General features: G+C 36.8%; 2 protein-coding genes across 2 annotated transcripts in view; one reads left to right on the top strand and one right to left on the bottom strand.

Annotated features, from left to right (window-relative positions):
* LOC131672690 (small nuclear ribonucleoprotein F) overlaps nt 1-24,444 on the top strand; it is a 39,810-nt gene extending 15,366 nt beyond the window's left edge. The window contains exon 2 of the mRNA XM_058950079.1: nt 24,095-24,444. Within this exon, the coding sequence (XP_058806062.1) occupies nt 24,095-24,375 (281 nt within the window). The 3' untranslated portion in view covers nt 24,376-24,444. The remainder of the gene's footprint in view (nt 1-24,094) is intronic.
* On the bottom strand, nt 10,159-10,749 carry LOC131672683 (uncharacterized). The gene has a single exon (XM_058950066.1). It carries the CDS (start codon nt 10,747-10,749, stop codon nt 10,159-10,161), a length of 591 nt encoding a protein of 196 aa, XP_058806049.1.
* Nucleotides 24,445-25,356: the final 912 nt, after the last annotated feature.

Here is a 25,356-nt window from a genome sequence, read left to right as displayed (position 1 = left end):
GTTATGGCAGAGATAAATAAGGTAAGAAAAGGGGACGGAGACAGAGGCAAATACTTAGAAGCAAAGAGAGAATACACAGAGGAAATAAGAAAAACAAAAGAAGATGAAGGGAAAAGAGTTGCAGAAGAAATAAGAACAGATAAGACGAGAAGAAAATTCTGGGATAAAGTGAATGGCAATAGGAAAAAAAGAATTGGATTAGATGAAAATATAGGAAAAGAAGAATGGATAAAGCACTTCGAGGAACAATTAGGAGAGAAAGAACAGGAAGAAAGTAAAGGGGAAGAAACCTAAAACAGCGAAGGAGAGGAAGGTGAAGAAATTAAAGAAAGAGAAGTAAAAGAGGTAATAAGAAAAATGAAAAAGAAAAAGGCGACAGGAGAAGATGGTATAGCAAATGAAGCATGGGTGGAAGGCACGGAAGGCTTGATAAAAGATATGACAAAATGCTGAAAAGGAATATGGAACGGAGAAGGATATCCGGAAGAATGGAGGAAGGGAATAATAGTACCAATATATAAGAAAGGGAGGAAAGAAGAAGTAGGAAACTATAGAGGAATAACGCTGATGGATACGGGATATAAAATATATGCGGAAATACTGAGAAAAAAGCTGGAAAGAGAATTAGAAGCTAAAGAAACGCTAAGTGATACGCAGATGGGATTTAGGAAGAAAAGAGGAACAATAGACGCGATATTTATATTAAAAAAATAATAGGGAAGGATATAAGGGAAAAAGGAGGAAAACTGTTCGTATTCTTTGCAGACATGAAGGCCGCTTTTAATAAAATAAAGAGGAAGAAAATATGGGAAACAATGAAAGAGAAAGGGATAAATAGAAAAATTAGGAAAAGAATAGAAGAAAACAGGGAGTAAGGTAAAAGTTGGAGGAGAAATAATTGGGGACTTTGAGACTTACAAAGGCGTAAGGCAAGGGTGCCCTTTGAGCACCACGCTATTTAATCTTGCCTTCGCCGACCTGGAAGTGAAGATCAAGCAGGTGCAGGAAGGAGGGGTAGTGATAGGAAGGAAGAAAATATGGACATTAGGATACGCAGATGATATAGTGATGATGGCAAAGAGTGAAAGTGGAATGAAAGCAATGCTGAAAAAATTAAAAAGATACCTGGAAGAAAGGGGATTAGAGTTAAATGTAGGAAAATCAAAGATGATGAAATACAGAAGAGGAGGAGGAAGGGGGAAGGAAGAAGAATTCGAATGGGAAGATGAGAAGATAGAGATGGTGAAAGAGTACAACTACTTAGGATATGTGATAAGCAGAAATAACGGAAATAAAAAGCAGATAAAGAAGATAGAAGGGAAAATAAATATGGGACTCGTAAAGTTATGGGGGCTAGGAGAAAAGCTATTTAGAAAAAACTGGGAGCTAAGGATGAACCTGTTCGATGCTCTGGCGAAAAGCGTGATTATGTATGGAGCAGAAATCTGGGGATGGAAGAGATATGAGGAAATAGAGAGACTACAACTAAAATACATAAAGTGGGTATTAGGATTAGATAGAAACACGCCAAGTTACCTAATACGATGGGAAACAGGAAGACAAGAAATGAAAGAAACAGCATTAGAAAGAGCAATGAAGTATGAAAACAAAATAAGAGAAGAAAGAGATGGCTCAATAAAAAAAGAAACATGGAGAGAATTAAAGAAAAGGGAAAGAAATGAAAAAGATAAAAAGGGTAAGAAGGAGGAGAGAGATGAAAGGCTGGAAAAAAGTAAAATATACAGAGAGAGAGAAGAGGGAGATGAAATGAGGGAAGATTTTTGGGAAGACATAAGAGATGAGCTGAAGAAAAAAGATGACAAAGAATTAGAAGAAAAGCTAGAAAAATCAAGATACATAAACGAGTGGCAAGAGCTGAAAGAAGAAATGAAAAGGTATAGGTTAAAGGAAATTCAAGGAGAGGGAAGAATAAAAGGCCTACAAATAAGGGAAAGGTTTAGTTTAGGTAATGAAACGAGCGGAAGCAGGTATTGGGAAAAAGAAGAAAATAAGAGATGCAGAATGTGTATGAATGAGGAAGAAAATTGGAAGCACATGGTAGAAAAATGTGAAAAAAAGCAGAAAGGAAGGGGAAGAATTGGAAAAAATAATAATAGGAAGTAAAGAAAAGATAGCGTGGATGATGGAGATAAAATGGAAAACAAGAAGAAATGAATAGAAGAAAGAAGAAGAAAAGGAAGAAGACGAAGCTACAAGACCCTAAGGAGAGACGGAAACAGAAGACAGAGAAGCAAGACTCGCAGACACATCTGCACACACATACATACACACGCATACACACAAAACACAAACATACGCGCAAACATAAACATACACATGCACACACACATAAGACACAAGTAAAAGCAACTACACAAGCGAGAGGAAGCAGGTTTTGGAGGATGGAGCAAAATGGAAAAGAAGAAGAATCGAAGAAGAGAAAGAAAAAGGTAAACTAGAAGGCAAATCATAAGATACTAAGGAAAAATAAGTGAGGTTGAGGAAAGGAAAGGCAGAGGGAGCAATAGGAAACAAGAAAAAGGTGTCAAAGCCTTAATAAGGAGAAAGATAGATGAAATGATTAGCAAGAAGGAGAGCAAAAGCAAAGGAAAGGCAAAGGTGAAAAGGCAAAAGAAAGTAATAACGGAAAAGCTGAAAAGAAAACAGAAGAGCGGAAAAGGCAGATCTTGGAGAGAGAAAGAGGAAGAGAAGATTAATCAGAAGAAAAATGAGAAGAAAAGAGGAACAGGCAGGCGCAGAAGACATGGACACAAGAGTTGCAGACACACCTACAAAGGCACATATTTACACAACACATACACACACACGCACGCGCGCACTCACACACACACACACACAGACACAAAACACATACATAATCAACTATACAAACTGGATACGAGATACAAATAGTAATATAAGAAATGTAAACCAAATGTAACATATAAGTTGTAAATAAATAAACTAAACTAATAAAATGCGACAGAGAATTTATTAGAACAGTACACCTAAAACTATTTATTGCCACAAAAAAATAATTACTTAAGTACTTACAAGTTCGAAAACGACATCGTCAGCAATCGAGATAGCGTAAACTTAGATCTTTACATATATCAATTCGAAATTCATATACGTACAAAAACATATCAGGAAACAACGTAATAGTTTATACCTAGACCTTATAACAAGTAAATGCGAAATCGAAAAGAAAACAATCCAAAATTCCCTATCCATTGCAACCCATTCCCCATATAAATTTGCACGTAACATAATGAAGAAAACAGGATACATGGCCACAGCTGCAGGGGAAGTAGTACACATAATAACATACATACCAACAATAGTCAAGATATTACACCTCAAAGAGTGCTACAGCGAATTTCCTGGCCTCTCGGCAAATGAAACCTGGTTTCTGACACCCAGAACGCACATTCTGAAAAAATAGGGCACCCAAGTAAACTGCAACTCAATAATACTAACATATTACAAGATCGGGAACGAATGAAAAATTCACATCGACACCATCTAAAATAACATCTCCACACATATTCAAACGAATTACAAAAATGGATGGTTATTCAAATCAATTGAATCTCTCGCAACAAATGGCATATACTCTCAAAAGGAATTATACCAACTACAAAACCAGGTAATGTTCCCAATGAGAAAAACATCACTCCTAAATGTCATAACATGAGAAATGGCCGGAGAACAAACATTGGGAAACATCATCGCAGAAAACTCCTTAAAAAAATTAGCGGAAAGCACATGGAATCTGCTCATCGATAAACTCATCACATGTGGATCAATTTCATCAGCAGTCATCACGATACTTATAATCTTTGTGACAGGGTTATAGCGATGTTCGCTAGCCCTGTGTGTGGCACTCTCCTCGCGCGAGCGCAGCGACCAAGTGTACGCTATATAGCGACTACATACTTGTGTCGTTGCAGGATCTGGAGAGAGGAGCGTGACGATCGGCGAGGTGTCGCCGTGTGTGCGAGTGAGAGCGAGAAGAGCGAGAGAGAGAGAGAGAGCGATTTTGACTGATTTTTGACGGTGAGAGAAGTGGGAGCGCGGCGGCGCGAGGCTTAGAAAATTAAGAGAGAGGAGGGGCAGTTAGGCGCGAGCTCTTGAGTAATTAGGGCCGCCAAGGAGAGACTAGTGGAGACAAGATTTCGGCAGGAGAGGAACTACTGCCAGGGGTGCGACTGACACTGTGCCAGGAGAACAAGGTGTTCAAAGCTGAGCCAGGACAAGCAGCGACCATTTGCTGTCCACGAGTCAAAGGCCGTGCTGCGGCCCCTCCTGCAGCAACCGCCATCGTCGCCAGGGCACCGTTTCCGGCGGGTCTATACTTTCGCCGGCGTCGTCTCTCTACCGACGGACCGTCGGCATCCGGTGGGTCTAAAGCCAGTTTATCTCTCTCGCGCCAGCTCTCGCTCGATTACAAACATTAGCGTATTGTGAGAAATTTATCACTCACGCTGAGCGATCTCGCTCGCGTTATCCCGCGAACTCTGGTCACAGAAAGTCTGAGCGAGCGCGCTCCTTGCGGTGAAGTAGATCTTGCAGTGATATTTGTGAAAAGGCGTCAATAAATGGGATCGCCATATGTAATATAAGTGAATTAAAGTGTTCAATTATTTGTATCAACCTCCCGAACCAGAGCGAACTTCGGCCTGTGAAAGTCAGCGCCGGCTTTTTTTACCGAGAAAGAACCCAGAAAAATTAGCTGTCCCCTCTCGCATCTTGCACATAGAAAAACTAGCAATTGACACCATTATTAGAGAATACATCTTACACACAATCTATGGTTGGTCTCTACGCCTTTTCGGGGCAATTTTCTCGTAAAAGAACAGCCTCCTAAGATCCCAAGTATCCTTGGCAGGCCCATACTCTCCCATATAAACCGATTCTTGACACAGGTAATCACACCGCCTCAAGATCCGCACAGTAACCCAATCCTGAAAATAGCAAGAAAAGGCAAAAAAATTAAATACCCAATAATCCAACAACACCAAACCCTCTAAACTACGTACTTACGCATATTCGCTGATAACTTCGCATCCCCATTTTAAGTCCAGCAGGAGCAGGCAAGCCATTTCTTTTAACTTTTTACACAGCACGAAAGTGCTGCTAATTCTCAAACTATAAATTAAATTCATACACATATATACATAATATATACATAACTATATACATAATACTCACGCTAATATCGTTTTTTTATACACTTACAGAGGATAGAAGCAAACTGCATAAAACTGGCCTTACACGCGTCTTATGTACTGAAAATATGTCTACAAAGCGAAACAAAATCCAAATAAAACAAACTAAACACTCGCTGAATTGTAATATTTAAGAGCTTGAACACTAGGAACAACAAAGACCTTTTACATATCCGCTTTTCTCACAACCGGAGATTGCGATAAATATATATTAATCGCAATATCTTGGGCCCTAAAGTGTTACGTCTTACGACGGCTTTTAACTTTCATTATAAAGTTTCAAACTCGAGCTCTTAACCTGTTAACCGGGGAAATCCCTTTCTAATTACGCAACATATAACGGGCGCGTCCTTTTCCACTAAGACGTGTATGAATGACGTATTACCATAGTAGTAGTAAAATATACGTTCCGCCCGTTCCAGGGTGCAATATAAATATCGAGGACGTATTAATAAGTCCTACCCGTACCCGATATTGTTTACTTTTGACGTATTTATACGTCCCGCTTGGTTAACAGGTTAAAGAATCTCAAATTCTGTACATGTCGGCAAAAAGGTTGTTGAAGGAGCTGTGATCGATGTTTTGGATCATTATTCTGCTGAAAGATCCATGCTCTTGGCATATTTTGACGTGCATAAGGCAGCATTACATCTAATATAATGTCCCTATACTTGGTAGAGTCCATAATGTCGTCAATTTTGAAAATTAGACCAACGCCTTTCTAAGAGAAAGCTCCCCATAGCATGATGTTTCCATTACCGTGTATCACAGTTTGTGTTTGATATCGTGAATCATTTCTGGTACCTTTACGTCGTCAATCATATTTTCTCCCATCGTTTCCAAATATTTTGATTTTAGTTTCATCCGAAAACAGCACTTTTTTCCAGTCCTCAACAGTCCAGCTCCGATGTTCTGTAGCAAATTCTAGTCTGGCCTTCTTATTTTTCTTACTGATCAATGGTTTCTTAACACCAACACGTCCAAAATATCCTACTTTGTTTCGTCTTTGAGACATGGTACTTTGACTAATGTCAGCTACATTTTCTTCACGTAATTCACGTGCAATAATAGCAGCATTTTTCTTCACATCTGAGATAGCCTTTCTTTTTATCACTTTATCAATACGCTCAGCCGTTTTCCTATCTTCTACAGCACCAGTAGTCTTAAGTTTTTGAGTATATCATCAACTGTTGATTTTCCTATATCTCTATCTTTATTGTGTAGTTTTAAAACCAATTCACGTTTGTCCAATGACGTCCGTTTCGGCATCTTGGCGAATAATAACTGATCGGATAATACAGAATAAATAGCGCACTCAATGTTTATATATCACACGGAGCGAAACACATTATTCCCGATTAGTAAATACTATTATAAATTTTGGCCGGATTATTATGGAGTATCAAAAAAATTTTTTTTGTTATAAAGAATTACACAGGCCAACAAAATTTGACAAAGGTTCAGAACTAGAGACCAGACATAGTACACCCGAAGGATTTTGGTGTGCTGAATCCAAACCCGAGCTCAGAATTGCGCCAGCACGTCAGGATTTTGAGATATCCTAACCTAAATGTGCGAAAATCATGTTTTTTCTGGCTATATTTGGTACCTTATAACATTGTGAATAAATTTTTTCATGCATAACTGACAACGGCATCTGAAAGAGCAACTCTTGGCCTACAAAATGCACTACCGATTTTTGTTTTTATGTCTTTTGGTAATGTAGATATCGTCGTTTGAAATTTAACACCTATGAATTTGTTTATACTGCGGCACACCAGAACGAGTGACCAGACATAGTACACCCGAAGGATTTTGGTGCGCTGAATCCAAATCCGAGCTCAGAATTGCGCTAGTACGTCAGAATTTCGAGATATCCTAACCTGAAAGTGCGAAAATCAAGTTTTTTTGGCTATATACGGTACATTATAACATTGCGAATAATTTTTTTCGTGCAAAATTGACAACGGCATTTAAAAAGTAATTCTTATCGTACAAAAGCACTAACAATCTTTAGTTTATGTCTTCTTTTATCGTCAATTGAAATGTACTACTTATCAATTGGTTTATACGGCAACGCAATGAATTTCGACTATTATAACTCAAATCCCTGATCTTGGAGCATTGTAACCTGCTGGGCAATAAACCTTGCCCACTTAACCCTAAATCCCTTAACCTCCGAGCCCTGTGACCTTCGATGCAATAATCCCCGTCCCCTTAACCCCAAATATTTTAACCCATGAAGGTTATAACAAGCGCGGCAATAAAACCGGCCAACTTAACCCCGAATTTCTTCACTCGGAATCCTGTAACCTGCGATACAATAGCCCTAGATTCCTTGTGGCGCAAATTACTGGGCTCAGGCATTAAGGGATTTGCGTAACGGCATCGAGGGTTATAACATCACAGGTTTCAGGGCTACAGGGTTAACGGATTTTAGGTTAAGGGGGCAGTTAAAGGTTAAGAGGTCGGGGGTTTTTGGGTTAACGGATTTAGGGTTATGGCCACGCAGATTATAGCCTTCTATAAATATCTCGGAATACTGACGTGCTGGCGCAATTCTAAGCTGGGATTTGGATTTAGCGCATAGAAATTCTTCGGGTGCGTTATGTATAGTTTTTGATTCTGAAGTTTGTCGGCCTGTGACGGACAGACAAATATTAGAATTAAAAATTTAAATAATTTGTTTAAATAAATTTAAATGTACAAATCTGACATCAAACTTGTGACTAGTAACCCCCAAAACCATGGAAATGTGGTGCAGCTTGCAAAAATATTCTATTATACAGGAATTTGTTTAAAGAAATTTTTTAAATAAAATACATTTTGCAAATCTGATATCAGATTCATAACCAGAGACCTCAAAAATCAGCAAAAGTACGTGTAACTTGCAAAAACATTGAGTCTTGCAACATTTATTTAAATAAATTGTTTAAATAAATCTAAATTCATAAATCTGACATTAAACTCGTAATCAGTGACCCCTAAAACCATGGAAATGAGGTGCAACTTGCAAAAATATTCAATTTTCAGAAATTTGTTTAAACAAGTGGCTTAAATGAAACACATTTTGTAAATCTGATATCCGATACGATAAGCGGAATCAAAAACCGTGAAATCTTTCATTTGTTTTTGAAATTCTGTAAATAGGTGATGTAGAATATTACGTAACTTGAAATGTATGATTGTATGCTGAAGCTAAGATAGGTGAAAGCTGAGATAACTGATTTCGTGACATGCTAATCTTTCCGTGTTAGAGATCACGTTTGAGGGGCGGACTAACGGTTAAATTTCCTGTAAATGCTATTATCTTATTTTCTTCTACTTTATTTATTATAAGAATATTTATCATAAGAACATTTTTTATCCTCTTTGTTATTTATTATAAGAAAAATGAGTTCCAGAAACCCTTGTGCAAGAAAAATTGATACATTTTATTATGTTTGTGGGAAGTTTGAAATAACTTCTTATCGACGATCGATTAATGATTCAATCAAAACTCTATATATGAAATGTTATAAGGTTCCGATCGACAATTTAGATAAGACATGGCTACCATCTTCAATTTGTAATTCTTGCAGACTTGCTATGTTGAAGTGGGATGATAATAGCAGCAATATGACTGTTATTGAACCGACCATCTGGCGTGAGCCCAAGGACCATGAAACTGATTGTTACTTCTGCTTATGTAATATAACGGGTTTCAATAAACAAAATTGAAATAAAATCATCTACCTTGCGGTAGCGAGTGTAATACCAGCCAAAGTAGCAAAAGTAAGTAAACCCGGAAAAGAAGTTGGTTCGGCAAAAGTTGAACCGATAGATATTGATACAACTGAAGATGTCTCTTTTGAAGATAGTTCTGATGACGAGAGACCTAAGCTTTTTGACCAAAGTTCGTTAGATGATTTTATTCGAGATCTCAATCTTCCAAAGGATAAAGCTGAACTCTATGCTTCAAGACTCCAAGAAAGGAAGCTATTATTACCTGGAACAAAAGTGTCAATTTACAGAAACCGAGAAGAGGCGTTTATAAAGTACTTTACAATGGAGGATGTGATGGTGTACTGTAATAACGTCGAATTGGTTAACTTGTATATCCAAGATTTGTACAAGCCAGAAAATTGGCGTCTCTTCATTGATTCTTTCACACAAAGTCTCAAAGCTGTGTTACTATACAACGGAAATAAGTATGCGGTACTTCCTGTAGGTCACTCAACTGCACTAAAAGAATCATACAATAGTTTTCAATTTCTACTGGAAAAAATAAATTACAAGACTCACAATTGGCTTGTTTGTGGTGACTTTAAGGGGGGAGCCTGCTTTAGAGGCGTCAACAAAACGATTTTTTCGAGAATTTTTTGGAGGAGGAATGAAATATCCGATTGGAATGAAACATTCAGGGTTTATTATAACTTGTTTCAAGAGTCTTCTTAAATTTTTTATTAAAATACAGATCATATTGTGGCTCGTAGAAGCATTCGGCCGAGGCGCCTTCACTCTGTAGTTGTCGTGCGGCGGGAAAAATGCAGATCGCAATTTTCATCTGAAACAAAAAATCAGATAAAATTTCCATTCTCCAATAGTGTAGTTTCTAGGTAAACCAAGAAAATTAAAAAAAAAAGTGAAAATTGAACAATTTATCGCTAAATGAACAAAAAATTTATTTTTATTGAAAAAAAAATTCACTTTAGATTGTTTAAAAAGTTAGTTAATCTTAACTTTCTTAAGTTTTTTTAGGTTAAGCTTGAATAAAATTCAATTCCAAATAAAACCCACTTTATCTCGTTTCGATAGGACGTTTAGTTTTTTCCCTATCTTTCCCGCCAATTAGGAAAAATCGTAAAAATGCAAAACCGAGAAATCGCGCGTCAAAGTTTTCGTATATAAAAAAACGTAATTTTATTGAACTTACCACGTAACTTTGCTAATCGGCGATTCCTGGTCCATACATTTGTTCTTCAGACTCTTCGTAAAACTGATTTTCGCCGAGATTTTCGAGTCTACGAGCTGTTCTGGCCTCTTTGCTCGCGAGTAGATTCCGTCTGTTTTCTCGGGCGATGCGCTTCTGGTCGGCTTGCCGAGAGAAATTCATGCATTGCTGTCCAATTTTCAAGTCTAATATCTGCATTGTTTGTAATACAGCACTGTAGCCTTCATTGAACATTCCTCCAGCGATGTAGGTAGCAATCTTGACAATTTTAATGCCTGAATGAAGGTGTTTAGGTATCATGCGCCACACAGTGGAATTGAACGACTCGTTCGCATTTTGTGTGTGTCCACCCAAGCATCTCGTTAGCAGATCGTCGTTAGATAACTCCTCGTACACAGGACGAATGTGCTTCTCAACCTCTTCGTCGATGACACGTGGCGAATGTTGAAAATCAGCCAGTTTATTTGCTGCCTCGGCTTTGCGCCACTCACACCAACTGTCGGCGCCTTCTGGGCAATGGTCGTGGCGAGGTAATTCATCCGTCGAGCAATAGTGATCGAGTGTCGCCATTATAGCGTTTTTCATGTCTTCCACAGAATTCAAGTTTCTTCGAATGGCTAGACCGTAGTAAATGGTTAATTTTTTTATTAAAGTCTCGGTGAGCCGCTTCTTTCCACCGAGCTTTTCTTGTTTTTTTTGTTTCGGAGACGAGTACCCATGCGCTTTTGGACATGTCCCACGCACTCGTTTTTTGTCACTGTGAGCTCCGGGCCGTATGGATTACTGTTCAGAATGCCAAGAAATGTTTTGGAGTCGCCGTCACCAATGTAATTACTGTACTTTACTCCGAATTTCTTGATGAATCTCAAGAACATTGTCATTATCGAATCAACTTCCATTTTTCCGGACGAGCCGGCGTGATTCGAAGAACAATTTTCCTTATGGTTTTGATACCATTCTTCAAACTCTTTGTCGCCCAATGTATTCTTCTTGAGAGCACAAGTATGACAATATCCACTTTTAACGATGAGATCGATCACTTTGCCACTGTAGTACTCGATAAGTGTAGTTACACCGTATAATGAAGTAAAGCCACTTTTTTTCCAAAATCTATCGCCCGAAACTTTCAAATGGTCAGCTGGTTTTGCATTTTTAACGTTAAGTTCTTTTTCCTCTGCGACGGCTTTTTTGCAGGCGCTGTCGAACATTTTTTTCGACGCTGAATACAGGTGCTGCACGATTTGATCATACGTCGATTTAGCTAAGTCTAGTGATATGTCCATAAGACCACAAAAAATGTTAATGCCTTCTCGTGCGACACCCAAAAGCTTCATGACGAGCACAATTCTTCTATTGATTTCGTAGCCAGTGTTGATGTGTTGATCAATGGTCCAGATTGAATTTCTCGTTTACCGCATTTGCACGCTAAAATGATTTTGAATCCGAGACCTCGATGGCCGCTTTCGGCAAAAGTTATTCGCTGCTTACACGAATTGCAAATAACTATTTCGGAAATTGCTAAAAATACAGAGACAAACTCAATTATTCGATAGCAATGTGACGGATGAATTATGACATCGTCCGTAGTTGCTGAAGCCAATTTATTTTCACTACGGCTCGTATTAGCTTCTTCATAGTCAGATGTCGAAATATTTACGAACTGATTGCCATGGAATTTGCGCTTCCGTGGCTTACCAGTGCGTTCAGTTGAATATTTACTACCTTTCAGATAGCTCTGCATGATTTCAAGATGTTCACGTACCTAAACAAAACTAAACTCGAATGCTAATACAGCTTGGCTCAAGCCGACTCTGCCAGCTCATGTATACTACTTATAATATACACTTTTATCCCTTCCATAGCTCCACCAAGACCTACGAAGGATCTATAGTGTCTCGAAAGATCGTGATTCCTTTGTATTATAATACGTACAATAGATCAAGGGGCGGAGCGCGCGCGCTCCGAGCGACCCGGCCGCTCGTATACCTGCTCGACGCTTACTCACTATTTCTTTTATATCTCCGAAAATATTTCGAGGATGCTTCTAAAATTTTAGGGACACATTCTTGGATAGTTTAGAAAGACATTTATGCAAAAAAAATCGATTTTTTGAAGCCTCTAAAGCAGGCTCCCCCCTTAAGATGATAAATCTTATAGTTGTCTTGCAGTCGGGAAATACCAAATTTCCGTGTTTCCTCTGCCTTTGGGATAGCCTTGCAAGAGATAAGCATTGGGTAACAAAAAAATGTCCCACAAGATCAGAATGGAAATTAGGTACTCATAATGTCGCCTACGTAGGTCTTGTTGATAGAGAAAGAGTATTACTGCCACCACTTCACATCAAATTAGGTTTAATGAAACAGTTTGTGAAAGCCTTGAATAAAGAAGGTAAATGTTTCAATCATTTGAAAGCCACATTTCCGAAATTGAGTGATGCGAAAATTAAGGAAGGCATTTTCGTTGGGCCTGATATACGAAAACTCATGAAAGATGATACATTTATCGAAACCATAACTCTCGTTGAAAAGAATGCTTGGTTGAGCTTCAAATATGTTACAGAAAAATTTTTAGGCAATAATCGAGATCCGCAGTTTGAAACTATTGTGTCCAACATGTTACAGAATTTCCGAAAAATTCTAATTTGGACTATTTCGCAGAAAATCTTGGAGCATATAGTGAGGAGATGGGTGAACGATTTCACCAAGACTTTAAACAAAAGGAACAACACTACCAAGGAAGGTGGGATGAAAAAATAATGGCCGACAACTGCTGGTCATTGAAAAGGGATGATAATAACCCTACTAGTCACAAACGTAAATATCTTCAACGATCGTTTGAAATGAAGAGCTAACGTTTTCACAAAAAGAAAGTATAACATCACAGAATTGGCGGTTATAGGTTTAAGAATATACATTCTAAAGACTGTCAGCTTCTTAGTGTAACCTCTCTAACTACATTGGAGCTTAGATTGAAATGCTATGGATTACAGTCCACTTAAATTAATTTGTCCTGTGCTTGACCCTCACTGTTCACTGCATTATTTTAACCTGTTATGAGTTTAGCGCTCGCAGATCATAGCGAACGTAAGTTCACCTGTAGTGGGCTAGAGCTCGAAGGTTACTGTGCATATAGGTTATACTGTCGTGGATTCTGGTTTGCAAGTTATATCGTACTCAATATACCTGTTGTGGATTATAGCGCGCTTAAATTAACCTGTAGCAGGTTATAGCGAATTTAGGTTAACTTGCCGTGATTTTGAGCTTGCAGGTTATAGCGCACTTGAGTCAACCAGCCGCGTATTATAACGCACTTAGCTTAACCTCTCGCAGGTCATAGAGCGCTTAGGTTAACTTGTCGTGGTTTTAAGTTGAGTGTATGTTATAGCGCACTTAGGCAATCCTGTCATGGTTTTGAGCTTGCAGGTTATAGCGCACTTAAGTTAATCTGTCGCTGGTTCTAGAGTTATAGGATTTTCAGTGCATTTAGGTCATAACCATCTGCCTTAGCCTGCCCTAAATTTATAGCTGCCATTTTAGAGTGCATCTAATAAATTCAGCTAGATTCGCCGTAAATTAGTACAATGGTAGACCTTTATATGCCAGTGTAAGTTTTTCCTACTACTAAAGATTGCAAAAAAAATCAAGATTTTTCATACTCTAGTATAAATCAATTAATAAATGGCACATTTCAATTGACGGTATCTCTGATGGAAAAAGACATAAAAAAAATCGGTAATACATTTTGTCGGCCAAAAGTTGCTCTTTCAGATGCCGTTGTCAATTTTGCATGAAAAAATTTATTCACAATGTTATAAGGTACCGAATATAGCCAAAAAAACATGATTTTCGCACATTTAGGTTAGGATATCTCAAAATCCTGAGGTGCTGGCGCAATTCTGAGCTCGGATTTGGATTCAGCGCACCAAAATCCTTCGGGTGTACTATGTCTGGTCTCTGGTTCTGAAACCTTGTTGGCCTGTGTTATTGATTGTTATATTTAATTATCTAACTATGTAGTAATGTAGCACAATAAATGTACTTTATAATGGTATATGAAAGTTATCAATTTATACTATTTCAACCACAGTTTATTATAAAATCTATGATTGGCCGGATAATTTTGCATGCAATTGTAGCAAGCAAGGCCTACTTAAAACTGCAAATATGAAAAAATTACTGAAACTTGGGAGCTATAAGAATATACGAGGTGTGTTCAAAAAATAACGAGAATTTTCGTTTTATGAAAAAAATATTTATTTATTCATCTACATTAATGTTGTCGCCTTCAAAGTAGTCCCCTTCGGATACAATACACTTATACCAACGCTTTTTCCAATCCTCGAAACACTTTTGAAACTCGATCTTTGTAATAGCTTTTAGCTCTTTCAGCGATTCGCTTTTAATGTCATCTATGCTTGTAAAACGACGGCCTTTTAATGTTCTCTTTATTTTTGGAAATAGAAAAAAGTCACATGGAGCCATATCTGGCGAATATGGAGGCTGAGGCATCGTTACAGTTTCGTTTTTGGCCAAAAATTCACGAACAAGCAATGAAGTGTGAGCAGGCGCATTATCGTGGTGCAAAAGCCATGAATTGTTTTGCCACAAATCCGGGCGTTTTTTTCGGATTGCTTCACGCAAACGACGTTGAACTTGTAGGTAGTACTGCTTATTGATTGTTTGACCTTGTGGCAAGAATTCATAATGCACTATGCCATTAAAATCGAAGAACACAGTGAGCATAACCTTCACATTCGACCGCACTTGTCGAGCCTTTTTCGGTCTTGGCGATCCAGAATGCCTCCACTGGGACGATTGAGCCTTAGTTTCGACATCATATCCGTAAACCCATGTTTCGTCACCTGTCATAACATGTTTCAGTAGTTCTGCATCGTTATTGACTTCATTTAGCGACTCCTGAGCAACTTCCATTCGCCGCTGTTTTTGTTCGAAATTCAACAATTTTGGAACGAATTTTGCTGCCACACGTTTCATACCCAAAACATTCGAAAAAATTTGATGGCATGAGCCAACTGATATGCCAACATCATCAGCGACTTCTCTGATTGTGATTCGGCGATCGTTCATAACCATTTCTTTCACTTTTTTCACGTTTTCATCGGTTGTTGATGTGCTTGGGCGTCCGGGTCGTTCGTCATCTTCAACGTTTTCGTGGCCATCTTGGAAACGCTTATACCACTCATAAATCCTTGCTTTACTCATAGCAGACTCACTATATGCCTTTGTTAACATTTGACAAACTTTACTACACTTTATTTCATTTTTTACGCAAAATTTAATACAAATTCTTTGATCCATTTTTTTTCACAAACGAAAATCGCCGAGCTCGAAAAACACGTCTAACGTTAGCGGCTGCCACTTAAAAAGTAAGCAATGAATATTGCTGAAAATTTTATCGTACTTCAGGGGCATGTGTACCAACATAATAAAAAAAAATTTTATACAAGCGGACTCTCCAAACCCGCGAAATTTAAAAATTCTCGTTACTTTTTGAACACACCTCGTATATAGCAAGCGCCGTAGCGGGCGGTTCGTAAGAGTTCAAGACAAAGACAGCATCTCAGATTTCGGTATTACACCCATACGTAAATTTGGTGTATTTATATACGTATTTGGTAAACACAGCTGTAAACGTGCCTAAAAATTTTGTTAAATCTTCATTAAACATTACTTAGTTACAAAAACTCTAAACTAGCCTATTTCTGTATTCCTTAACCTAATCTACGAGACATCTCAACGATAAGATCTCAGTATTTAACACTCATTTATTTATCTCTCTGTTTCCTCTTTGTTCGTATTTCTACCCCATTGCTAAAATATAATTGTGAAACATAAATAAGCCTTGCCCACTAGATTTTACATTGGTATATCTTAAATGATAGGTTTAACGGGTAGTTAATGCCCAAGACGTAACGGCATCATGGAAATAATAATCACAATATATATGTAATAATTAATGTAAAAATATAAATAAAATAAAAATAAGAAATTATATTTCCCTAATTAAAGTCTAAAGTCACAGCACAGTATTGGATATAAATTAATATAAATTAAATATAATTAAATGACTAGATAATAGATAGGAGACAGTATTGGATGTAATTAAATACAATTAAAAGAAAATCAGCGCAAGACCCAGCGCAGACACCAGCGTGTGCTCAACCAGCGCACACTCTCAGCTTGGCAAGGCCCACGGGCATTGGCGAGAGCTCGACGGAGAGCAACGGCCGAGCCGTGATTCTCCATTACACCTTTTTAAGACTTTTGAATGTATTTTTTATATTTTGCGCAAGTTCATGCATGGTATTATTCACCGTTCTCTACTGTTTGTCTTTTAGTATCTTTATGAGTTTTTTTATTGTTTCCTTAAGACGTTGTAGTTCATCCATCCTGTACTACCTTTTCTCATCTCCATTAGACTGTTTCATTGGCTGGTGGAAGCTTTTGCTTCTTCTGGTGGTGCAGCCAATGGCACCGCCGTACCTAGATTATGGCTTGCGCATTCAATCTGCTTCAGGTCCGACTCGTTACCTTTAATTTTTAATGGTTTTTTACATTTTCTGAATTTTGTTCCCATGATTAACGGCTCAGTTTTGAAGGTTCGTCGGCTCCACATATCTAGAGATAATAAAACAAGTTATATCATCCGCCCTTGCCATTAGCAGGGAAAAAAACCGTTTTCGGCCGTTCCAGCCTTTCAGGTACATACGAGATCTGTTCGGAAAGTATCGGGCCTACGTTTATATCTTCGCGCCATAGTGTTCGAGCGATCTCTACCGGAAAGAAATGTCAACAGTAAAGCCTCACGAATTTCTTGGTTACTTAATAACATCTGCCGGACGTATAATTCATGCGCAGCGTGTCTTTGCTTACAGTGCCTTTTCCGCGTTCGTCGAATTTTGATATTGTCAAAAATGACTGAAAAACAAGATCAACGAATTTGCATCAAATTTTGCTTTCAACTCGGAAAAATGAGTTCGGAAACTATTAAAATGAGGCAAAAGGCCTTAGGAAACGAGTGTATCAAAACACGAATAAAAGAATGGTATAAACGGTTCAAGGATGGTCGCACTTCTGTCAATAATGATTCTCGTTCCGGCCGACCTTCAACGACAAAAACCGCAGATAATATTGAGCGGGTGCGACTTGCAATCGAACAAGATCGTCGTATGACTATGCGAGAACTAGAAGAAGACCTTGGGATACCAAAAACTATCATTTCAGAAATTTTAACCGAAAATTTAGGAATGAAACGCGTGTGTGCGAAATTCATCTCAAAATTACTCACAGCAGAGCAGAAGAACATTCGCTTAGGAATCGCTCTGGACAATCTGGAAATGGTCAATAATGATGATAATGTGCTTAGAAAAGTTATTACAGGTGATGAATCATGAGTTTATGGTAATGATCCTGAAACATAACAAACATCTTCACAGTGGAAGCATTCTGAATCGCCAAGACCAAAAAAAGTAGGTCAAAGTCGGAGCAATGTTAAGTCAAGGTTGATTGTTTTTTTCGATTGTGAAGGTGTTGTACATCACGAATATGCACCAACAGGTCAGACAATCGATAAAGAATACTACGTTCAAATTTTGAAATGTTTGCGTGATGCAGTAAGAAGAAAACGGCCGCACTTTTGGGAAAGTGGTGACTGGCTTCTCCATCACGATAATGCGCCAGCGCATTCATCCAATCTTGTGCAGCAGTTTTTGAGCAAACACAATATCGCCAACCTCCATACAGTCCCGACATAGCCCCTTGTGACTTTTGGCTGTTTTCAAAACTAAAAAACCACTCAAAAGACACCAATTCGATGACAAAACAACGGTTGAAAACAATGCGACGAGTGTACTTAAGGCTATCCCTAAAAGTGAGTTCCAGGACTGTTTTGAAAAGTGGAAACATCGATGGAACTGTGTTATTCAATCAAGTGAGAATTACTTTGAAGGATGCCACCCACCAGATGATAAAGAATAACGCTAACACGAAAATATAAACGTAGGCCCGATACTTTCGTAGACCTCAACACAACACGATTTACCTTAACACAATTCCGAACTTTGGTAGATGACATATGAATACAGACGCATGATTGCATGGCTCTACTAATTTTGAGAGTTTGTCAAGAGAATAAAACATTTAAAAAACTAGAAGCCTTTATTGCATTTATTAAGGTATAGAGAAGTGGAGTAAAAGAAATAGAAAAGAAAGAAAAATTAAGAAAAGTGACAATGACGGAACAGTCAGATGAAGACAGTAGTTTAGGTAAAAGAGTCAGAGATGGTGCTACAAGGTCGAACTGGAGTTTGACGAGCGCAGCCTCAGCGTGGAGCAAATCAACCAGAGTCAGCTGTTTTTCGGCGAGAGAGGTAAACGACATAAGAAGATTAGTAAATGAACATGAGAGATTAAAAAGACAATATCATGACAAAATGTAGGTAGAGAAGAGATGCCTGACAGAAAATTGATTTCAAGGAAAGGGTTGATAATTTTTTATAAACAAACTTGAAAGTCGACGTAAAATTAAAATACGCTTGGAAAACAATGGCAAATTTATTCACGAATTTAAATTTTGAAGACAAGAATAAAGTCATGACAAATAAAAAATACCTGGCGGGAACACACGAGTGTTCATTGAAAACCATATGATATCAGAAGAAAGGGAAAGATAATTCTTCTTAGCAGGGTGAGCTAAAGATCTAATAGTAATATTACAAGATCTAATTGTAATATTACATATTGTTGATTTTTATGGAATTCTTGGAGAACTACAAGACGTAAAAAATTGACAGTTCAAAAATAATATTTAAGCGATACCTGCAAACGTTGCAATTTTTGATTATTAGAAGTTAAAAAAAGGTATATATTCTAAATGTAAAAAGTCTAAACAATTAACCCTTTCAGTCACAGAAGCGGATATATCAGCTACCTTTTTTTCTTTCTTTTTACCGCAATATTTTTGTAATATCATGCTTGATTCCCAGATCCGGTGACTGTGGTGGCCATTCCATAACTTGTAATGTATTTTTTTTCTCAAGATTTGCTAAGTAATTTTTACATATTTTCGCTGTATGCTTCGGATCATTATCTTGTTGAAAAATAAAGGATGGACCGATGAGTCGTGTACCAGACGGAACCACATTATATTGTAAAATTTTTTTGTACTTCTCCTTTACCAAAATTCCATCTACTTTTTTTAAATCACTGACTTTTGAATTTCCGAAGCATCCCCATACCATAACTAACCCACCGCTGTGCTTCACCGATGGAATTAGACAACTTTCCAAATATTTTTCGTTGTTTTGCCTTCGAACATACGTCCGACGTTTAGAACCAAAAACTTCAAATTTAGATTCGTCACTCCATAACACACGTTTCCAGTCACTTAAATTCCAAAGCCGATATTTTTTAGCCCATTCCAATCTCTTCTTTTTGTTTACTTTTTTTAATAATTGTTTTTTCTTTGCAATTCGGCCGTGTAAACCTTTTTCAACAAGTCTTCTTTTAACAGTAGATACACTTATTGGTGTGTCAAGATGTTCATTAACTTGAGCCGTGATTTCTGGAGCTGTGAGACGTCTGTTTCGAATACTCAAAAGCGCTCTGTAGTCATCTTCTTTTGCTGTAGTTTTTCTTTTCTTGTTCTTTGGTTTTGTAACGATGTTTTGTTCAGTCAAAAACTTCTTTATGTTGTAATCTACACTGCCTTTAGCAATTTGCAGTTCATTTGCTATTTTTCGTCTACTGTATTCAGTTTTATACAAAATAATTATTTGCAAACGAACTTGCCCTGTCAAGTGCTTGGCCATGGTTATCGATCGATCTAGATACGTAGACAACTAAGTAAATCATCGATTAAACTTGTAACTCTCCTTGAACCATGGTCACGAAAAATTTTTGTAAACACAAGACACTGTTTCGCATATACATAGCAGTGTATTGCGGCGCAGAAATCCCGTAAAACTTATAGTCTTTACTTTTATATCAAGGTATATATATGCGTGCATTCATTGTATACGAACTACTATTATCATAGGTACGATACCATTATAAAGTATATTGTATACCGATTGTAAAAAATATCCATTATTTATTTTAATCAATACTATGTATACAAGTTCTATCACTCATTATATAATATTTCACTAAAAGTTTAATAAATAATTGTAAATATAAATCTTTTTTTCATGGTAAAAAAAAAAATTTTTTTTTTAAATTTGAATATTTTCCGTTGAATTTGTATTCGTTGAGTAAAAACACATAATTTTTGCTGTTATGATTTTTTTAGTTTGACTCATAGTTTTTTGCATTCTGCATAGCGCTTTTTAAAGAGGAGTACTATAGCTTTAACCTCCATTTTGTTTTTTTTTAATCCGATTATTTTTAACAAAGTTATGCCAATTTGAAAATGGATGAAAAAAATTGATAATTTTTTTTTTCATTTGTTTATAAAAAATTAATTCAACATTATTTTTTGAAATATTTTCATTACATATTGAAGGGCTTGGTACAAGCTTCAAAACGTACTCTGAATTTTTTAGATCGGATGATTCCTTATAGAGGTACAAAACTTCAACGTTTGACAGATTTTTGATGGGGTGGCCAAATTTATGTGAGCGGCAGTGTATATATGCTGTAACGGGGTTGCTACCGTTTAATTATTTTTATTCGGACGATCGCGTAAATACGCTCGTAATCACCTATGTCAAATAAGAAAGTCGGAGAGCAAGAGGGAACGGGTGTCAGTCAACCAACAAATCTACAGGAGTGGAATCAATACGGAATAAGCATGTCGAAGGTACTGGTTAATATCACGGACGAAAACTCTTTATTGTCCTCTCTTAATGTTACACTAGCATTGGCCCGCGTGTTTATGTTTACCATGGCGCTCGTACGACGACAACATAAAGTGTCGGATCGCTCGCCGCTCTTTGTTAGCAGAGTTATTACATGCACGCTTCGCTTCGAATACGGAAAATTAGTTATCACGCATGCAATCGCGGTCGCGAGATTAAGCTTTATTTTGCAGACGTATGAAGACAAAGGGAACAATTCGCACTCTCACTACGGGAAAGTCTGTCTGTTCTATGCCGCGGATCGCGAGTTCGCGCGCACACGGTTTCGCCCTCGATGGCGAAACCTCACACACACACACACACTCTGGATTCCGCAGGTGACGATCCTGCTTTTTCTGGCTCAGGTCTGCGCTCCGTGTAGCTCTGTAACGACAGCCTCTCGATCTTTCTCGTGCGCACAGGTAATTAGCTTGTCGGTCTCGATTTCCGTGGCTTCCGTATCGGGAGCTGATTCTTCACTGGTTCGTTTTCGATCGCGCGCGTTCCGTCTACTCGCGTGCCGTATTCCGTCGTTACATATTTCGTCTCCCTGTAAGTGCTGCCCCCGCAGGCAGCTACTAGGTTAGGCAATTAGCGCTAATTTGACGTTTACCGTCACAATGCATATATATGTACATATGTGTATATATATACAGGGTGATTCAAAAACATGTAAGTATGGATACTGTTGGATTTGTCTTGAAAAGTTATTCAAGGCGCCATTATTAGTTTTTTTTTGAAAATTAGGTAATTAGATAATTAACTTAAAAGATCAACCAATCAGCGCGCGGCTTTAAAAGCCAGGGCAAGCATGGAGCGGCTAGGGGGGCTAGCCAGCGCGCGCCGCGGCTATATGGAAGTGGTGCTCAACCTTGATGCGCGACATGAGCTCCCCAAGCCGATAGACTCGTATTCATTTTATAGATCGAGTCCTATCGATTGATCGTCAATAATATATGAGGATGCACGATTAATTGACAAAATCAATAATCCAATTATAATTATTTCATAGACCATGTAAATAATATAGCATCACATATGCTTTAATCCATGCGAAAAGCAGCGTCCAAAAACCAGATTGTTAAATGATAAATTCGTCAACGTGATTATTCGCACCAAGATTATGGTAATTACAAGACTGCAATCATGTAATTACGTCACTTGTAGAGTGCCTGGAGTTGCGTAAATTTTCCTGAGAAAATTTCTATTTTCGTTTTACGGCCGTTAAGATGAGTCTATCAAAATAATGTTAAATGAATAAAATAATATTTATTTTAAGCTCCGAATCAAATCATAGTATTTAAAACTAAACAAATATTGTATTTAATATTATAAAGAAAAAACTAAATAATGTTTTAGCAGCCATAGTATGGTGGTTATTGGATTACTGCATTGAAAGAAAAAGCACGCAATTTTACACTTACCAGTGCAAAGAAGAAAAAGATTTCAAAATTATATTAAGAAGTATTCACCCGTCAGTCGATATAGGTGAATTAAAAACAGCCACAGAAGAACATGCATATAAGGAAATAAGTATTCATAATATAAGGCATCACATCAGAAAACTATCATTGCCCCTTTTAACAGTTGAAGTTGAACATGATTATTTATAAAGTAAACGGACTATTAAACATGATAATCAAATTTAAGACACCTAACGTTAAAAGAGAGATTTCTCAATGTAAAAACTGCCAAGAATACGGGCGTACAAAAAACTATTGTTTCAAAAGTGCTGTGTATATGAAATGTGCTGAACTACACCAAACTAAAGAATAATTAATAAAAAAGAAAGACGTAACATGTGCAAATTCCAAAGAAAATCACACCGCAAATTATAAAGGATGTCCAATTCGTCAGCGATTACAGCAAAAACTATTTCCTGGACTAAGAGAAAAAAGATTAAATCAAAACAGTATTTAAATTTATCTAAATTCAAATTCAAATTTCTCTTTTAACGTTCGGTGGCTCGAATTTGATTACTGTGTTTAATAGTCGGTTTACTTTATACATTTCCTGGATTTTATAACCATGTTCAATTTCATCTGTGAAAAGCGGCAATGGTATTTTTGAGATGTGATGCCTTATATTATGAATCTTATTACTTTATGTCCATGTTCTTTTATGGCTGTTCTTAATTCATTGATAGCAACTAGCAAAAAATGCTTCTTAATATAACTTTGAAATCTTTTTCTTCTTTACGCTAGTAAGTATAAAATTGTGTTTTCTTTCTTTGAATGCAGTAATAATTGACAAATACTTTTGGCTAAATTTTAATTATGTGTAGTTTTATCACTTTCAAAGTGAAATTCCCGTTGGAATTTTTTGATCGAATATTCAGTAGATTTTCTAACAATTTAATATTCTCTGGATTGTAAACAAAGGTCGAAAAGGATTTTCTTTTCAACTTATTTGATTCACTGTTTTCTTTTTCACTATGACTTCCTTTATTTTCTTTATTTTCTTGAAGTATTTTATACTTATTACTTGTGTTACTTTTAGGGTAGTCCGATAATTAGGCTTGTTGATTTTTGTTTTAAGTTTTGTTTTCTGAGCTGATTGTTTATCTTTTGCCGCTTACGATTTTTCAGTTTTCGTTGTTTTTATTAGGAGTGTTCTTGTCATCTCCTGACTAAGTAGCCATTTCAGCCGTTGCTTTCTTTTTTGGAGTTTATTAAATTAAATTTTTAATTTATCTGTTACTTCATTTATTCGCTAATACTTTAGATTTTTAGGTAGTGCATAATGTTGGGACGTCTGCACACCTCAGTAATCAAACGCTGACTAGTACTTCAAAAATAATTCTAAATTTTATTCTAAAAAGATTTCTATAATATGTGAATTACCATATCATTCTCAATACGATGGATTTTTCTAAGTTCAAAACTTGATAATTCTTATCTCAGATAATAACCATATAAATTTTATTATTACATGGTACATGAAATAAATGAAGAATGGTTATCAAATACTCTATGAATTCGAAAGTGTTACATATTTATTATAATTGTTAAAAAATATCTGTTTATTATCTATACACAAGCTATGCTATTGATATGTTATGAATTTTCATTTCAGATCGAGATAGTATAATGGCGGCCACTATGCCAATAAACCCTAAACCATTTTTAAATGGTCTGACAGGAAAACCAGTTATGGTAAAACTGAAATGGGGACATACTTATAAAGGATACTTAGTGTCTGTTGACGGTTATATGAATATTCAATTAGCAAATGCAGAAGAGTACATTGACGGCGATTGTACTGGAAGTCTTGGAGAAATTTTGATAAGATGTAATAATGTTATGTATATACGTGGTGTTGAAGAAGAAGATGAAGAAGGTGAAATGAAAGATTGAAAATTTCAAAATATATGTTGATTTCACCACACTTTCAAATTCGATTATAAAAAATAAATAAATATATAAAATTGACTTCATTGATGTATTCTTACAATTATTTTATTATATATTGTTTTCAACTCCTTAAGTAATACAGAGGCCGACAGCCAAAAAAACCCAGACACGTGACGAGATGTATCCGAAGGAATTTGATGCGGTGATTCCAAATCCGGTGTCAGAATCTGTCCATTATCTCTGGTTCTCGTGATATCCTAACCTAAAATTGCAAAAACACTATTTTTAGCTAACTTTGAGGTTATATCACACCTTGAATAAATTTTTTTTCTGCAAACCAGAAATACCACCTTAAATTGTAACTTTTACCCTTTGAAATTCTTTTCCCAGACCTCGAAAATTTTTGTTTCTACCGTGATATCGTTATTTGAAGTTTTGTATTTTACCAATTTCGAAAGTAACTTCAAATTCCAGGAATTCTTATTCAACCCTTTTTGAGGCTGAAAAAACTGAACTTGGATGCAAGTGATCCATATATTATCCATTAGCATTAACACTGAACCCTTATAACCCGATTACTTTCACCCACAAGCCCTGTAATTTGCACAACAATAATAATCTTTACAACCCAATTCTCTTCATTCACGTACTCTATGATCTGCGAATCAATAACTCCCGACCCTTACAGCACAATTTCCGTAACCCACAGATCTTGTAACCTGCACGGCAGAAAGCCTTGACCCTCACAACTCAATTTTCTCGAAATCACTAAAATACAAAACTTGAAACAACGATATTTCGGTGAAACAAAAAGATTTTTCAGGTCTGAGAAAAGGATTTTAAAGGGTAAGAATTATACTTTAAAGTGGTATTTCAAATTTTGGAAAAAAATTTATTCAAGGTGTGATGTAACCTCAATGTTAGCAAATAAACAGTTTTTTTGCACTTTTAGGTTAGGATATCTAGAGAACTAGAGATTGTGAA

This window comes from Phymastichus coffea, unplaced genomic scaffold (assembly GCF_024137745.1).
Source record: "Phymastichus coffea isolate CEN01 unplaced genomic scaffold, Cenicafe_Pcof_1.1 PCOF00012, whole genome shotgun sequence".
NCBI lineage: Eukaryota > Metazoa > Arthropoda > Insecta > Hymenoptera > Eulophidae > Phymastichus > Phymastichus coffea.
The sequence above is the reverse complement of the archived record's forward strand: the minus strand, read 5'-3'. Positions and strand labels throughout refer to the sequence as shown.